This window comes from Anabrus simplex, chromosome 12 (genome assembly GCF_040414725.1).
Source record: "Anabrus simplex isolate iqAnaSimp1 chromosome 12, ASM4041472v1, whole genome shotgun sequence".
Classification (NCBI taxonomy): Eukaryota; Metazoa; Arthropoda; class Insecta; order Orthoptera; family Tettigoniidae; genus Anabrus; species Anabrus simplex.
Window position 1 is genome coordinate 23853155 of NC_090276.1, and position 19404 is coordinate 23872558.

At 37.6% G+C, this 19404-nt stretch overlaps 1 protein-coding gene across 2 annotated transcripts in view; it reads right to left on the reverse strand.

Annotated features, from left to right (window-relative positions):
• The window catches only part of ApepP (Aminopeptidase P), a 79156-nt gene that overhangs the window by 38107 nt on the left and 21645 nt on the right, over positions 1-19404 (reverse strand). For both annotated transcript variants that reach the window (XM_067156426.2, XM_067156425.2), the window contains exons 4-7: positions 16288-16524; positions 14771-14866; positions 7497-7693; positions 4705-4846 (exon numbers count right to left, since the gene is read on the reverse strand). In XM_067156426.2, the coding sequence (XP_067012527.2) occupies positions 4705-4846; positions 7497-7693; positions 14771-14866; positions 16288-16524 (672 nt within the window). The remainder of the gene's footprint in view (positions 1-4704; positions 4847-7496; positions 7694-14770; positions 14867-16287; positions 16525-19404) is intronic.

Below are 19404 nucleotides of genomic sequence, written 5' to 3' on the forward strand. Positions count from 1 at the left end.
AGAATCGCCAGTGTTCGCGGATTCTGCTTCTTCGCACACTGCCTTTTATGTGATACTGTGGCATTCCTTAAAATGCTGAATACAAAAGAATTACTATTTCACTCAAACTTAGCATCTATGAAACAAACTGTCAACACACCAGAGTGAGTGAAAGTGCGGAAAGCTACCCGTGCACGTTACAGAAGACGCATTCCATCATGACACGGAGAAATTTTGAATTTTAATTTCTGCGTAAAATACTATTTTTTAAATGTAAAGGTAGTTTTAAATTAAAAGTCTGAATTGTTTTGCGTTTAAATGGGGTCAGTTTTCCTCCATCTGCGGATATACAAAGCATAACTGTACACCCAATATCGAAAACTAGGTGATCCAGGAGCGTGTTGCCAACATTGACACAAATAAAACCCGCACCCTAATTTCGTGCCTCAATTTTTTTTTTAATACGCGGGGATTATTCGCGTAAATACAGTATTAGCAGAGTTTCTGCAACGATAGCATCCATGAGAAGATTACTTAGTTTTTCCTTCAGTAGAAGAACATCAACAGATTATTCACGATTCCTATGAAATATGCTATTTTGCTGGTATTTTAGGTGCAATAGATAGTACACTCACAAGAATCCAATCACCTGGGAGCAACAGATCTAAAATATGGCCAATTGGAAGGGAATACATTTTCGTATTGATGTTTAAGTCATTAATGATGCTAACCTCCAAATCAAGAAGTAGTTCTTGCCACATTCTGCAGACGACAATATAATATTTAACAACTCCCATGTTTGTTTGTTGTTTTTTTTTTTGCTAGGGGCTTTACGTCGCACTGACACAGATAGGTCTTATGGCGACGACTCCCATGTTTAAAGTGGGAACAAGTTATAAAGGGTTCTTAAACAATGTAGAAAGGATGATAGAGGTCTGTAAAAGATAGTTTCCCGTTCTTAGCTGGGGATTGCAATTCAAATGTTGAGACAACCAGTTTATGCTGATTTTACACGCCATGTTTTACCCATTTGTGTCGTATGACGATCTACGGTTGTGCATGGTGTTTTGGCGCATGAAGCAAATGATGAGCTCAGCTCGCAATGACGCAGTGCCTCGCTTATCTTCGTATATTAGATTCCCTTTGCAATATTATTTATCACAATACACACCGTAAGGAACTAGAGGCATGTACTCTTGGTAAAAAATGCTGTCTGTATTTTTTTTGCAACAATGGGATTGTTGAACAACAGATCATTTCCATCGGTATGCATTATGCAGTAGAACCAGTTTTGCGGTATTGATGACAAGAGATCGAAAGCACTTGTAGATATTTTTAGATGGTGATTATGGCAATAATGAAGTTTTGGAAAATGAATCCAAGTGATAGCAACAGTGAAAGTTACTGAAGTAAGCAAAGCAATGAAGAAATTGAGAGAGAAAAGTGCCGCAACAGGTTCTTCCAAAAGCACGCGGCTGGTGATACAGAAGAACCATGGCGATTGGAAATTGGAGAAAAAAGACAATATTCCTGATATACAGTAAAACCTCGTTAATTCGAAGTCGTTGGGACTCAAAAATCGGACTTCGAATTACGTGATTTCGAATTAACCGCCAATTCGCAATTCAGAAGTACCAACCCTGCATGCAGTTAACCTTGATTCACAGTTTATACCTTTCAAATGCCATGAAAAAAGAACTTTTTCAAAAATGTTTCCAAGAAGGTGCATTTACAGTATTCAAATAATGCACTCGGATATCTCACTGGTAAACATAACCTCACGGAACGAACGAAAGAAAGAAGAAAAAGCACGATTCAAAGACGAGGAGAAATCTATGCTCGCTCCCATGTGCAAGTGCTTTATTAATTGGATTACTATACTGTATGCATTTTAGATGCCTTGTACTTACACAGAAAGTACCCGATGCCCTTAAAATCGAACTTACCTATGACTCTATCCTTGTACGATTTCCCGCCATGGCACTTCTCTGTTCTCTCGTACTTCAGAAATGTAAACACTTGCCGCGTCACGAAGTATTGTAAGACCCATTAATACATGCAATCACCTCGATTCACAGTTTAAACCTTTCCAATGCCATGGAAAAACTATTTCCGAAATGTATCCAACAAGGTGCATTTACAATGTTCAAATAATGCATTTGGATAAATCACTGACAAACAACCTCACGCAACGAAAGAAAAAAAACCCGCACAATTCAAAGACAAGGATAAATTATGCCGGTTCCCCTGTGCAAATGCATTATTTTTTGGATTTCTTTACTGTTTGCATTTTTATTATAGATGCTTTGTACTGGCATGGAAAGTGCCCGACGTTAAAACATCGTGGCTTATCGAAGTTTCCTAAGACGAGGGGATAAAGTATCTCGCTTCCATGTGCATTGCAACGCACTACTATGACCCCCATCCCTCACACTGTACAATTTCCCGGCTGGCAATTCTCCTTTAAAACCATTAGACCGTTTGGGCTCGCATTAAAATAAAGCAATGCAGTTTCACCGGCAATGACAATATTGTTCGGTGTCTACGAATTTATTATATTTGCCACGTTTTTTCGTCAACTGTCGGCATCGCCAGTGTTCGCGGATTCTGTTTTCCCGCACACAGTCTGTTGTGCGATATTACGGCGTTCCTTAAAAGGTTGAACACAAAAGAATTCCGATTTTATTCAACTTAGCAATCATGAAGCGCACTGTAGATCCACCGAAGTGAGTGTAAGTGCAGAAAGCTACCCCTCCACGTTCCGGAACGTGCGTTCTATTATGACGCGGAGCGGATAAATTTCGAGTTGAAATTACTCTGTAACGTACTATTGTTTTAAAATGTAAAGGCAGTTTCGAATTAAAAGTCTGAATTTCGGTAATGGGGCCGACATTGTACTTCGAATTACGAATTATCCGTATTTCGAATTAAACAATTGAAATAACATGCAAAACTGTATCTCATGTTTCCGGGAACGAGAGCTTCTTCGAATTAGGCGGGATTTTGAATTAACCGATTTCGAATTATCGAGGTTCTACTGTATATCCATTTTGTGGATACAGCGCTGCTGAGAAATATATAGTCTGCCCACCATCCAAACTTGCAATGTTTTTCGAGTACACTGATCCTCTCTTTCAGAAATTATTTCAAATGAAACAATTATACCACAGCCAGCAGTCACCCAAGAAATAATGAATGGGCGTGTCACATCACAGCACACTCAAAAACCACTTGGTTCTGCCATTGCCTTCTGGATTCGCACTTTTCGTAACTCTCACGAGAGAGAACATGTTATTAAATGTTTAACACTGTGTTAACTAACACTTGTTAGTGTGTGTATATATATACACATAAAAATAATAACTGTTGATGAAACCAGGCCTGAATCTCCATGATGGCGAATACTTATTTATGGTAGCTTCTCATGTCATTTTTTGGAACCTTTTTCCTACTGTATCAATGAAGAGAGGAGACGGCCTATCCATTTGAAGAATGAAGTGTATAAAGATGTGGAGACTGTCCTTGTTCATTTGTGTTTTCATGTGTGTCGTCTCCTTTCCTCTTCTGATGCTGACCTATCATCAACTTTATCCCATTGTGTGTTGCCACCTTTCTATACATACTGTAACTTGATATACCACCTTAGTTTAGTTCATGATGATCCTTGTTGTTTTAAGGGTCCTAACATCGAAGGTCATCGGCCCCTTAGTTTAGTTCAGTCATGTTTTATTTTACTTGGCAATTTACAATAATTAGATTTAATAATAATAATAATAATAATAATAATAATAATAATAATAATAATAATAATAATACAAGAATGATGAGTGATGAAATTAAATTAAAATGAAACAAACTGAGATTAAATTAAGATGAAATAAATTACATATAATAAAAAGATAAATTCTTAAAAACTAATATCCTACATGTAAGAAAGGGGTAGTATATAAAATTTAATGACATTAGAAAAAGAAAGGACATCCATGACAATAGAATGGTTGTGAGTAGCAGCACCAAGTTTACAGATGATCCTTACTGGTGCATAAAATGCCTCCAAAGTGCTTCCCTGAAAGTGCGAATAACGCTTAACTTTCGGGAAGGAGGTTTTACTTAAGTCAAGCAATTACTGTGAATGATTTATCATATATGGTAGTTCTATGAGTAGGTAAAGCAATGTTCCTTGGTAACCATTTTTCAAAGGTTTCTATTTTCTTTCTTTCTAATAATAATAATAATAATAATAATAATAATAATAATAATAATGTTATTGGTTTTATTCCCAATAACAACCTTTTTTTTTTTTACAGGTTTTGGAGACACCAAGGTGCCGGAATGCTGTCCTGCAGGAGTTCTTTTAGTGCTGCTAAATCTACAGCCATGGGGCTGACATATTTGAGCACCTACAAATATCACTTATCTGAGCTAGGATCAAACCTGCTAACTTGAGCTCAGAAAGCCAGTGCCTTAACCGTCAGAGCCACTCAGTCCGGCGCTTTCTTTCTGCATAGTTACTGTCCATGTATCACTTGTATACAATACTGCACTTCCCACAAATATCTTCAGTGATACAGTGAAATTCAAACAAATAGGGAGAGATTAGAAAGGATGTAAGAACAACCCTCAGTAAAGGATACAAGAAAGAACTACAAAACATTGTCACACATTGCAGGAAATTATAGTCGTATCAGTATCACGTTAAGTTCAGTCTTTACCTTTCTATCTTACCATTTATCTCTACGCTATTCTTGATCGCTTTCATCAAAGCAATCGGAGTGATCTCGGTTAACCTCACTTTGTCTGGAATGATGGATACCAAAGCATAACTAGACCCATTGCTAATCCACACCTTACCCTCTTGGTCACCAACCTGCAACAAGAAATAAGAACAGTGAACATGGGAAACACAGAAAACCATCTTCAGGACTGCCGACAGTGGGGTTCAAACCAATCAAAACTATGTGAAGAACAGAAGGTTGATGTATTATAGTCTCACTTTTCCATCCCATTCTTTCTTAATTTCCAAACTGATACCTTTTCATTGAAACCTTGTACCACCGTAATTTAGTAACATGCACTTATAACCATTATATACTGTATATTCAGCCATAGAGCAACTTGTCCAACAAATCCATTTAAAATGTAGTATGTCCACATTACAAAAGTAAAAAGCAATATAGAAATATGTTACAGTACTTATTTTTGTCTGTTATATGAAACTGGTTTTGGAACATTAGTTGAATAAGTACAGTAAAACCTCATCAAGACGTTTCTGCGGGAAACAAGAAAAACGAACATGTTAAGAAAACATACTACTGAATATCTAAAAAAGAACTATCCAACGGGGATATGGAAACACTAAATATGATTTTTTTTTCTGACGAGGCCATTTTACGTCATGTATCCGTGAGTACAGTGAAAACTATAACATTTCTAAAACTGAGAGGAAAGTATTAAAATGTGTGAAAAATACGAGAGAACAAATATGAAAACCTTTTCTGCTGGGGCTTATAAAATAATAAGTGCATTGAAAGGTTTGAAGAACACCAAACAACAAATATGAAAACATATGCACAGGGGCTAATAAAAAATAACAAATGTTAGTAGAAGCCTTTTATTTCATAGCAGTGGGTTATTAAACATTATTTGCTGGTCGCACTCCAGGAGGTTACACTCGTCCAAGTGCGATCGAGAGGAATCAGGAGGACTGACTCTGACCACCATTTTGAAAAACTTCGACCTATAGTCGAATGATCGAGTCGAAACTCAAAGGTGCTTTTGCAACCTCTGCGCGCTTAATGATGCGGATGCCAGTCCACATTCTGAAAGAATTTTATTTTTTCTTCATTAGTAAGGAATTTCAAGTCTTTTTCCGTATCTAGGCTATCTCAAGACTAATATGCACCACTCTAGTCAATTTCACGCGATTATATTCCTAATCCAGATAATGGCTACCGTATCACACGACTGAACTTCACTGTACCTACCACTCAACACAAAATAAATTTCTAACTTCTGAATGGAATGCAAAATACAAGCACAAATAGGCTCACTTTTTCATAATCACGCAACTGTGGTGACGGCTCTTACTCAAGTTGTAAATCACGTTTCTTTCACAAGGGATAACAAATAACATTTTCAGGGTTAGGAAAAATGTGATTGTACGAAGCAGTAATAGCGAAAATGTGTGACGCGATAAGTAAGGTATTTTTTATATAGATTTAATACGGTGAGAGTCGGGACTTCGAATTTACGACGTGCTAAGCGGGAAAAGATGTTAATGAGAAATGCAGTAATGAGGTTTCACTGTTAGTACCTAGCAAAAGAGGTTCACAAATCTTCATATATAATTCTTATCACTCTTTCCTCCTCTTCCTGGAAAATTTGATAACAAGGACTTATCACCTTATTAAAATCAGATCCTCAAGTATGATAAAATCTCAGAACAAGGACTTATCACCTTATTAAAATCAGATCCTCAAGTATGATAAAATCTCAGAACATGCAAATGCAAAATCTAATTTTTTTAACCATAGCAAGCTATCAACACAGTTTGGTTTTTTTCTATTACATATTTAGTCGAACTGCATTTGCATGTGCACCTCTGATACCCTTAATCATATGAAATTATTATCTTGGACACCCCTACCAGACATTGTTATTGCAGGAAAGTTGTAGTAAGACCCTGCAAGCCAAGTGTTATAAGCGCTAGTTCTGTCAGCTGATGTGACTGAGATAACAGGGTGAGTATGAGAGAACAGACAGTAAATGCACTGTTGCTATCTCTCTCCCTTCACTATGAACAACTTTGATTTTAGCATTTGCCATTACTTAACGTACGGAGATAACAAACTTCCGATAGGATAAAATCTCATACTGAATACAGTGCAACACTCAGTGTACAAGAGCCAGAAGCACGAGCTATTTAGGCCTCTGCCTTGCTAAGCTGTGCGCAGTAACACACAAAACACGGAGCTAGAGAACTTCAATGAAAACTTCTCCCGTGAGTACTAGGCGAGCACCAACCTGCCATCACTATTCAGCAACGTTGAGCAATCTTGACTTCAATTGGCTCGTAATGGGAAAGTCCCCTGTACAGATTAGACAGCTAGTGGTCTTACATGACTAGGGATAGAAGGCCAAGAGGGAGTTATTCTAAGTTCATATTTCCTGCGGGGTTTCACTTGAAAGTTACCAAGCTCTACATTTGGTACTATCATACGACATGCAAAGCAGTTTCTAGTGTACATCTGAGGATAATATTTATTACTTTTACCATCAAGAGACAGAAATATTATTCGTAATAACCAGTAAATACGATGAAATAAAACATATTGAAATATATTTATCATATTAACCAATTTTTTTATTGGTAATTGTGAATAATAATCTGGCTATTGTTTACATTGTCCAAATTTATCAAGTTTACCGTAACAAAATCATTCTGACTGGTTCTGTACCAGGAGGGCTTCTTGGATGATAAAATCTTTTTATAATACTAACAGACTTTCAACACTTACCATATCCTTAAGAAAAGAATCCACTTTCTCATATGGCATTATCTTCACAAGAAGATCTTCTTCACTGAAATGGTTCTGTACAGTTGTATTAAGTTTAGCTTCATCTACAAACAGCACCACCTGATTCATTGTAACAATCACAAAGGAGAAAAACACAGGATTATATGGAACGTCACAACCTCGCAAGTTGAGTAACCCTGCAAAAAAAAAAAAGAAAAACTGATTTAAAATAAATTCCACCAAGATTTTTATTCTTAGTCAAGCTGAGAAAGGAAAAAAAAATGGAAGAGCAGCATAGCAATGCAAGGGCACATAAGGTATAAACAGAACTTAACATACGTAAATACATACATATGTACAGTGGTGATGGTGATTATTGTTTTAAGAGGATTACTACATACATTATAGATTGTTATGCCTTTCAGTATTCAATCTACAAACCTCTGTGAACTGACTAAGTGCCCTACAACCATATTTATTTCCACACCTCTGAACTTTAACCCCTCAGCGCCGACCTCTATACGTGGTATAGACGCTCTTTTCTTCCATAGCCGCCGACCTCTATACGTGGTATAGACCCGTACATGGTTTCACATTCACGGCTATAGAGCAAAGAGTTTTGGAGTTACTGATATGCAAATTGTTTTGTTTCCAAGAAGACATTTTCGGGTTTATCAGTGTTGTAAATAAGAATTGAAAAATCGTTTTAATGTAGTTGTTTTTGCAAGGATAATTATTTGTCAAATAAGTCTGAACACTAATCTCTTGCTTTTTTGAAGTCAGTTTGCTTCATTCTTTCCCACAGAATAAAATAAAGAAATGATGATCTGTGAAGTTTGTATTTTTGTGTGATGTTCTTTGCTCTATTTGTACATTGGGAGTGCGGTTTATTTATTATATTTGTCTTTATTTCTCAGCTTGTAATATTTTCGTAACTCTCCACAAGCGCTCTGTGTAGGCATCAGTTAGTGCTGCTTTCTGTCATACGATACGAGAACCAGTTGTTCATGGTATATATCTCGTTTGAAAGACGACGTATCAACCTTTTATCTGAAATATGTATCGAGTTGGTTTGTTTCGTCATGAATGTTATTCCCCTCATTCAGTTTCGTCCTGTTGCTTTCGGTCTCACTACAGCTTCATCAGTCCGTGTGACGCGCCGCGCTCAGCCGTGGTTTGACTGACAGTAACGTGCTTGAAATATTGTATAATTCAGATGAAAGCTTAGTCGGAAGTAGTAGTGACAGTATAACCAGCAGTGATAATGAAATAGATGATGTAGCAGTGGTAAATTATGAAAGTGACGATGGGAGGAAACAGTAGGCCTACTTGGAAATTTCGTGTAAGAGACTATAGATAATTATACAGGTCAGAGAGAAGTTTTCAACCGTGAATTCTGATTGATAAATTCTCTAATAATACACAGGTCACAGAGACAAATATTGAGCAATTACCTTAACGGGTTCAGCTGGTGAAAGGTTTGTTTACAAAATACGGTTGCTTGGGAGGGGAACGAAATATTCAAGGCCGGCGCGCATCAGATAATACAGTTCCAAGGTTGCGGGAAAGATATTTTATCAGGAAATTAGCACCTAAGAGTTGGAAATCCAAATCTGAGGGACATTGTATCCTGTGTTCAAAACACGGCGAAAAGAAGACTTCAGTGTACTGCTGCCAGGAGTGTGACTTGAGTCCCTGTCTCAAAGAGTGCTTCGAACTCTATCACACGGAACTAAATTACTAAGGAAATGTGAAACAATTATGTAATTATCTGCATGTACAGAGTTCTGTCATAAGGAATTCCAAATTTCGTGAATATCGGGCTACTCTTATACTTGCAGTAACGCTTTAAGTGAATCAATGTATTTCAGTCGTGCGTAGTTGAAATCTCATCCGGCCGCGGGGTAGGAAGCTATTTAAATGGCTGCGACGCTGAGGGGTTAATTACTGTATACACGCAAAATACTCTGCACATTTCTTCTAGAATTTAGTGAAGAAAAACTGGGGTGCTGGCATTATTTGAAATGGTACTGCTTCACCTCAAACAATGACACACTATTGGCTGCGTAGGCAACCTGCTCGATCCGAAATGTCATGTGGTTTGCTTACCTTTCTCTGATATTTGTAATCTGCTAGTTTCGACAGTGTTGTCATCATGAATGTACTGTGTCGTAAGGCACAAAAACCAAGGCTGAAAAACATTCGCTGAGGACGATGCTCTCCAGGAAGATGGTAATAAGAAATATGATTCTTCCGCTAGTGATGATGATGAATAGAAGTATAGCATTACTGTATTGATTTAAATATTTCATTGTGCACATTAACATTAAATGGATAAAAATTGTACATAACTTTTTTAATAAAGTGTTATTGGTTTTTTATGTCCCACTAACTACTTTTAATAGTTTTCGGAGACGCCGAGGTGCCAGGATTTTCTCCCGCCAGAGTTCTTTTACGTGCCAGTAAATCTACCGACACGAGGCTGACGTATCTGAGCACCTTCAATACCATCGGACTGAGCCAGGATCAAACCCGCCCAGTTGGGGTCAGAAGGCCTATACCTCAACCGTCTGAGCCACTCAGCCTGGCACATTTATACTTTTTTTTTCCCCCCTACTGTAGGTACAGTCTCAGATGCTTTGCAACAGCACGTGAAGGTTATAATGAGTTTCAAAAAACAAGTATGTATTTTATTCAGTTTTGAAACACATAATTACGTAGGATTAATTTCTTGTAAATAAAACACAAATTTAAAGCTATTGCTTTTATTTCTCTCCTAAAATTAGGGTGCGCAGATTATTTGCATATATACAATAATTAAAATCTACTCTAACCACTGTTGCCCTTCTGCTTCTCTTGCCCTCCACCATCTGCCTTACATGACCCCTTCAACAAAACCAGTTCACAGGCACAGCTTCATTCACTCAATTATTTCCTAACTTACCATTTTCTCCTCACGCAAGTGTCCTCTTGCTATTGTTCCCATTTGTTTCTAGGTTTCACCAATCATTCTCATATCATTTACTTCCAACTTCTGAATAAGATATGCTGAGTCCACCCATCTTTCACTCCCGTACAGCTATCTGAAGAGGGCAGTGTATGAAGATGTGGAGATTGTATTCATCCTTCACGTTTGTTTCATCACCTCTTTCAACTGATTCCTCTTCTGACAGTGATCTGTCATTGTGTCTAACCTATTATATGTTTTTACATGTTCCGCTCTTCCTATATGTCACTGAATGTACTCCCAAGTTTCACTGAATATTACTAAACATACATTGTGTTTTATGGTATATTTCAGCATTAGTAGGAATAGTAAGAGCTACACTGAAAAACATCCAATCTGATAGAGGTGAGTTCTGATTTCGTACTTGACAAGGAATTTCAGGAACAGGATAGCGAGTATGACCATTATCATGCTATTATGAGGGTCGCTCATCAGAATATAGGCTTGAGGATTGAAAGTCCAAGGAAAACACATTCTGGAAGGTTGTATTTGATATATAAAACTATCAATTATTAAAATAAGTTCCATGTACAGACTGTTTTTCTTTTTTTTTATTCAGAGGAGTGGACTAACAGTAAAGTGACCGAAGAAATTAGAGTAGAAAGGGTTGGACTCATGGTAGAGCTGGAGATCGAACATAATCAATGGTGTAGGAATTTTCCATATTTCTCTGAATCCAAGATGCTCCTGAATGCAAGACGACCCCCAATTTTTCCTTCAACTAATTAAATCAGGCTTGAAAAGTACTTTGTAAAATCATATTAATGCCTTTCTTATACAGTGCGCATTTTTTTAAGTTACATTTGTCTTCACGCTAAGCCGAATATTGGCTTTAGTTAGAACTATGCTGTGCTTTTTCGCAGCTACACAATTATTCTTCATTTCCGCATGTTTAATAACTATTAACTTAAAACTGACATTATAATATCGACGAGAACCCATTGAAAATTTGCCGGCAATACCCGTATGTTCCATGTATCTTTACAATAAGACTATTCATCATGAAAATATTTCTGCTGTCTACAAAACTGAATTTTACTAAGCATCAGGTATAGTACACACGTTACAACTCTGCTGCATAATAAAAAGGCGGACGTTGATTGTCAACGAGCTTTGTGTGTGCGCGCATGGAGGGTGAAAAGAAGCGGTTACCGTGGTAGCTGCCAGTGATGTTCATTACTGTTAGGTCGCAAATGCAAGACAACACTTGATTTTTCACATAAGATTCTGAAAAAAAAAAAAAAAAGTCTCGGATTCGGAGAAATACGGTAATACTTTCCTTTTCATTTGCTCATCTAGAGTAAAGCCATAACAAGTAAGGGATCAATTTTGAATTTGTAGCGATAGGCTTCCTAAAATTTCCTTATAGACGGCATCAGCTGTTTACAGTTCATTGCAACATTCTTTTAGCCACCTGCCTGTTAGCTCACTCTTTTCTCAAGGTGCAAACCACTCCTGCACTTTCACTAAAATAGCTCTAATTTCTAAACCATTCATGTAAATTATATATATACAGGGTGATCGGAAAGAATGTGAACCGAGTATATAAGCGTTGGAACTTTGGTCATACTGATAAGTAATTTGAAAAAATTACGTCAATATCTTGTGCCGTTTTCATTTTATCAGCTGCTGAAGTTAGCCAATCAGATCGCTTCGCAGGTGAATTCAAATGGGCTTTACGAGGTGATGTTGCTGAATCTCCCTGTCCTTGGTCAGGCTTGAGAGCCATGCAAAGAAATCAGCATCAAACACAAACACACCGTGGGTTTCAGCCAATGCTAACACAGTGTGCTTGCTATGGGCCAAGCCTATCAGCAGGGAGGTCCTTGTTCAAGTCCCTCCCCTCGAGAAGTTTATTTCTTCTATTGGCGGTCATAAGCCACGTGCAAATTAAGCAACACCGTCTCGCATAGGCCATCTGAAGTAGCCCGCGGAGCGATACGATTGGCTAGCTTCAGCAGCTGATAAAATAACGACGGTGCGAGATATCTAATTATTTTTCAGTATGACCAACCCTCTAACGCTCATATGCCCAGTTCACATTGTTTCTCAACACCCTGTATATCGTAAAGGGTGTTTATATCTTGATAAGTTTACCATATCATAGGCAGCTGCAAGGGCGTCTGTTCCTCATGTAAGAGGTAGCCTGAATAATTGCTGGCAGTAGCTCTAAAATGCCTTTGGGAGTGTCGACCCCATCGTAACAATAGCCTAAAAGTCAGTGATGTTATACTTTCGAGACCCCGACCTGGCAGGAGCTGGACAAAGGAAAATGAAAAGGAAGATGATGAAGTTTACTGAGCAAATAAACAAATTATTTTGGTAAGGATTATGTGATTAATCTCAATATGTGGTTCCAAATATTGTGGTTGATTTTTTTACTGCAAACTATAACATAAAAATGCTCATCAAGGTCGTTATTTTACAGCTACGATCTACACTGTTGCAGACTTCAGTAGAGCTTTTCATGCTCAACAATCCTTCACACATACTTTGCGTCTATCATTGACAGTTTTGGCAGAGTAAGCCAAGAAAGCGCTCGAATGCCTGTTTCCTTCTTCGACTTACTTCACTAAAATTGCCACTACATAGCTTCCTTTCGTCATAGGTTAATTATTCATACATTTAAAACTTCCTTGATAAATGCTTTACAGTGGAACCTCGATAATTCGAAATCGGTTAATTCAAAATCCCACGTAATTCGAAGCAGCTCTCAATCCCAGAAACGTAAGGTACGGTTTTGCATGTTTTTCAATAGTTTAATTCGAAATACGGATAATTCGTCATTCGAAGAACAATGTCGGTCCCATTACCGAAATTCACACTTTTAATTCAAAACTGCCTTTTACATTTTTAAAAAATAGTATTTTACGGAGTAATTTAAATTCAAAATTTCTCTGCGTCATGATAGAACGCGTCTTCCGGAACATGCAGGGGTTGCTTTCCGCACTTTCACTCACTTCGATGTGTCTACGTGTGCTTCATATTTGTTAAGTTCGAGTGAAATTGCACTTCTTTTGTGTTCAACATTTTAAGTAACGCCACAATATCACGTAGCAGGCAGTGTGCAGAGAAGCAGAATCCATGAACACTGGCGATGCCGACAGTTGGCGAAAGAGCGTGTCTCATATAATCATGTTTTGTTTTTTGTTTTTTAATGACAATTTCGAACGGACTTATGGTTTTAAAGGCGATAAGTCCCAGGCCGGAAAATCGTACAAGGGTGGGGTCACTATACTGTGTTCTGTGTTGAAATGCAGACGGAAGTGAAAGACATCCTCCCCTCGTCATAGGAAAGTTCGCAAAGCCATGATGTTTTAAGGGAGTCTGGCACTTTCTGTGCAAGTTTAAGGCATCTAAAAATACAAATAGTACAGTAATCTAAACAATAAAGTACTTGCACAGGGGACCCAGCATAATTTGTCCTCGTCTTTGAATTGTGCTATCGTTTTCGTTGCGTGAGGTTATGTTTGCCAGTGATTTATGCAAGTACATTTGAATAATGTAAATGCACCTTGTTGGATACATTTCAGAAATAGTTTTTTTTCCATGGCATTTGAAAGGTTTAAACTGTGAACCAAGGTGACTGCATGTGTTAATGGTTAATAACGTGGGAAGGTTTGGCATTTCTGAATATTACAAGAGAATTGCCATGGCGGGAAATAGTACTACAAGAATAGCGAGACTACCCTCATCATAGGAAAGTTCGATAAACCATGATGTTTTAAGCGCACTGTTTACTTTCTGTGCAAGTACCAGGCATCTAAAATGCATAAAGTACAGTAAATCAATAAATAAAGTACTCGCACGGGGGACCCAGCATAGATTTCTCCTCATCTCTACATCATGCTTTTTTCTTTAATTAGCGAGGTTATATTTGCCAGTGAGTTATCGAAGTGCATTATTTGAATACTGTAAATGCACTTTGTTGGATACATTTTCAAAATCTTTCTTTTTTCATGGCAATTGAAAGGTCTGAACAGTGAATCAAGGTTACTTAATTGCGTGCAGTGATGGGTCATATATTTTGTGACGGCGCTTTTATGAATTACGAGTTGGCGGTTAATTTGAAACCACGTAATTCGAAGACCGATTTTTGCGTCACGACGACTTTGAATTAAAAATGTTTTACTGTATATACTAATGAAAACCGACATAAAATCTGTTGGATGATTCTCAAAATTAACCCACACAAACAGTGACAGACATCATTTTATAATAAAGAATGCTGAAATAAGAAATAAAGAGAAATCTACAGAATACTTACAAGCAACTTCATCCAATGCAGTTACTACAAGTGCTGTGGCTCCTTTCTCTTTCATTTTTTCTCGCACCTCTTGCACTTTTTCCTTGCAAGTCTTACCTGTAAATAAACAAAATAACAATGTTCTATGTTTAACCCAATCAATGTTAAACCCATAAACATATGTTGTGCGATGACGTGCCCCTCGTGCTAAACTCGTAAATTTAAGTTTTCGTGCAGCGGCCAATCAGTTCAAATGCTGCACCAGAAGTTCAGGAAAGTTCTAAAGGAGAGAGAGTTCACTTTTCCTCGTATTTACGTTAGGATTCTGTTTCCACAATGGTGAAATATATATCTTCTTTGTTTCCAACCACTACGAGATAAATGGCTGCGCCGCAGAAGAGGAGATGTCTTGGCAATGAAGAAATTGAACAGTTTTTAGTTGATAGTGACACAGATAATGATTTTTTGAACAATGAAGGTGACAGTGGATACGATGTTGGAGATCTTGTGATAAAAAGTAACAGTGAAGACGCAGATAATGACATCAGAATTGCTTTATGAGCATCCATCTGTCACATAAGATATCTGTTAGCAATTGCCATTGACATCGTCAATATTGAAATCAATAGCAATGTAAAAACAGATACTTGAGCCCATCTGTCATTGTATGTGGTTAATTCCTTTCTACTCTACAAACAAAATAATACATCACAAAAATTGCTCAAAATCTAGGTAAAACCAAGGACAAATACTGTCCCCTATTTTACATCCTGGGGTATATGAAATTCCCTGTACTTGCAGCAAGGTATACATTGGCCAAACATGCCTGTTCAGTGGTACCCATATCAAGGAACATAAACGAAATATTCGTCTCGACCAGCTGACAAATCAGCAGTAGCTGAGCACGCCCTATCGTTGGGTCATGATGTCGTGTTCCAAGATGCTCGAACTCTTCCCCACACTAAACACTACAGGTTTAGGATTATACGGGAAGCTGTAGAAATACGTAGAAATCCTAACAATTTCAACAGAGACACTGGCTATCAATTAAGTAATACGTGGTTGCCAGCCATTAAGGATTAACATAAGTAGTTCCCTTCCGTGACTCTTCACTATTGTTATTTTGTTTCGGTAATTTCCAAATTCGTACGTTCCTCAACACCTCATGTTTCATTCCAGGCTTGTGTCAATGTCATACTTTCACATGTGTGTACACCTGTTATGTGACTCCCTCTCAGACTGATTCTCATGGTTCCGTCAGCTAGCGCTGCACTGCGTACGGTGAACCATCGGGTGACTAATGACTGTACCACTTCCACTTCTATCATTAACTAAATTCAAACCTCATTCTTGGAGAAGTCTTCCTTATGAACAGTCGAGATTTTCTTCTGAAGACCCAGAGCAAAGTTCTCTGAGAAACATAAAAGAATTTCACCTTATTTTCCTGACACGGCATAAGCCCACATCATGTCTATAAGTACGGGCCATGAAAGCATCAATGGTAAAATAATACAACACTGTGCCACACAGTTTCTTACCTGTATATTTGACCGACAGTGGATTTACTGCACATACAGGACGCTGAGGCTGATCTTCCCAAATGAGATCCACCAGATTTGTTTCTACAGGAACTAAGTGATGGCCTGCATCTTCTAGCTGTGTCTGCATTGGTTTCCAAACACTGTACGATATAAGAGCAGGATCTACGCCCACACGAGATCCTGATGGTAGTGTCTTGGATAGCCAGGCTTCTTGAGTAGGAGTAGTAGGAACACCTGCAACAAAAACATTATGTATATTACTAGATGTCAGATTCTCAACTTACAAAATTCTTGACTGCCAATGACTTTCTTTTATTTACCAAAAAGCTTACACACCAAGACAACCTTATATAAATTATATCATACCCATCCTCACATATGGTCTATCTATACATTATGGTTTGTTACAATAGGGTCACCACTCCTGTCGCCTCATAACAGGTCACACAAACATAAAAACAACACACAACAATAATGGATCTTAAAATATATGAAATTGAAACACATACTCAAGGTTACATAACTAAACTTATAGATCGACCAAAACGACAACTATCGAAAGGATGTGGAAGTGGCGTGGAAACCTTACGAGGTCCGTGGGAACGTATGGCGTTGTGGGGAAAAGGAGATACACGGCGAGTATCCTCAAACTATTTACTGCTTACCACAAGAGAGAGTTTACAAAAATCCAATTCAAAAATCAAATCCAAGCAACATAGTAGGTAAAATTTAAAAACACTGAAGTGCCAGTGAACACTAGTTACATACTAATAATCTTTAAATAAAATATACGGAATTACAATTATGGCATAATTAGATTCTTAAGACAGTAAGAACCTAGAACCTGAACCCAGAAGCTGATGCAGAACTATGTGAGGCAAACTCAAAGTAAAACCAAAATCTTACATGTGACTGACAATACGCTATTTCAGAAAAGAAAAGTTAAGTTTACATTTATGTACAATACTCTGAACAAGAAAAGAGAATTGCCTCCGAAAACAAATTTGATGTTTAAATTGGCAAATGTGGAATATCAAAGTTAAACTCCGATGCACGAATATAATTTACATTTTAACAGAAGTTGCATAACACACATTAAAGGCCGAAACACAACAAGGAATAATAGCGCTTACCCTAGAGGGGATGAACGCCGAGCGCATCCGTTCACTAGGTAGACCAGATGTTAACGACCCAGAAAATACACTTCGCTCTCACGAGGAATCCGAAGCCGGAAATGGCCTGGTCACCAGGTGACCAATGGGATAATCGCGTTTACAGCCGACATCCATATTCGCCAATTAAAACAGTCCTTATTATGACCAATAAGGTCTCTTAATTTTTTATGAGATAAGTCCTTTATAAGTTCGAGAACAAGTCTTTCTGATGAAACAGGAAATAACTAGCACCGTCCTACTAACAACGGCACGTGCAGCTACACCCTGTCAAAACCTTAAAGTATACAAAGGCTAGTTACAATAAACCATTGGTACAACCACAACTACATGAAATTTTAAACACCAACATTCCTTTGAACATAATCCTTGCAATGTTCATTTATATTTCCAAATAATAAATAAATGATTTTCCTCGCCAGTCCAGAAATATAAAAATAGTAAAAACAATATATTAAGAGTTCACATTTCCAAAATTATATAAAATTGTCCATGACAATAATAACAATTTTATATGACACAAAATAAAATTCCAAAACAATTGTTTTTCTTTTAGTTCTCATTGACTTCAAGCCTGTTTCTGTCCAAATACAGGTCACATCCCAAAGGCATTTCAGAGCTATTGCCAGTAATTAATCAGGCCGCCACTTACATGGGGAACAGACGCCCTTGCAGCCGCCTATGACATGGGAAACTTGCCAAGATATAAACACTCTTTGCGATTTATACGTAATCTGCATGAATAGTTTAGGAATTATAGCTATTTTAGTGAAATTGCATAAGTGGTTTATAGCTTGAGAAAAGAGTGAGCTAACAGGCAGGTGGCTAAAAGAACATTGCAATGAACTGTAAACAACTAATGCTGTCTATAAGGAAATTTTAGAAGGCCTATCACTATAAATTCAAAATTGATCCCGCACGAATCTAGAGCGGATTGCTGGTACAATGATGATCTTTTTAGGACTTTATCCTGGATGAGCAAATGAAAAGAAAAGTATTCAACTCTTATACCGTTGCTTGTGTTCGATCTCCAGCTCTACCATGAATTCAACCCTTTCTACTCCAATTTCTTTTGTCACTTTACTGTTAGTCCACTCTTCTAAATGTAAAACTCTGCACATGAAATTTTAATTTACAGTTTTATATATTGAATACAACCTTCTAGAATGTGTTTTCCTTCAACTTTCAATCCTCAAGACTATATTATGATGAATGACCCTCATAAGAGCGTGATAACATCACTAAACCACAGATTTGGGAAATTCAAATTCTTAAGAGTACCCTTCAGAAAACAGAACACGAAAATAAGATCATCACTGGAAGAGAAGGTCACTCCCTAGAGGAAAGCCTGCACAAGTTAAATGGTTTTCACCAGGCACACAAATAGCATGTGCCCACATGAAAGGGACATTTTATGGATGGAAGTGATGGAAGGATCGACTAAATGCAAATGTAGATTGAAAAGAAGGGGATTGGTGACTAATTACTGAGAGAGAGAAAGGCATACATGGACAGACAAGACTGGCGAAAGCTCATTCAACACCATCCTATCCAATATACTGTACATACACACACAAGTTTCTTTCACGTTTCACCGACACAGATAAGTCTTATGGCGATGATGGGACAGGAAAGGGCTAGGAGTGGGAAGCAGCCATGGCCTTTGTACCGGGCGGTACACCTCTACGAGGCAAGTTCAAATCTTGCGCCAATTGAAACTCCTCTACAGGAGAAGCTCTGAACTTTACAACTGAACTAATTCTGCGGTTTATCAGAAGATGTCACTGAGTGTTTTTGATTTGCTTTTGCTTTTCATGGATCAAGAAGTGTGGACATTCTCTAACAGATGTCTCTACCAAAAACTATGATAACGCACTCTGGTGTAAAGGAATGTACCTTCTTGAAGAAATTTTGTATTCATAAGTTTTGTCTTTACTAAATT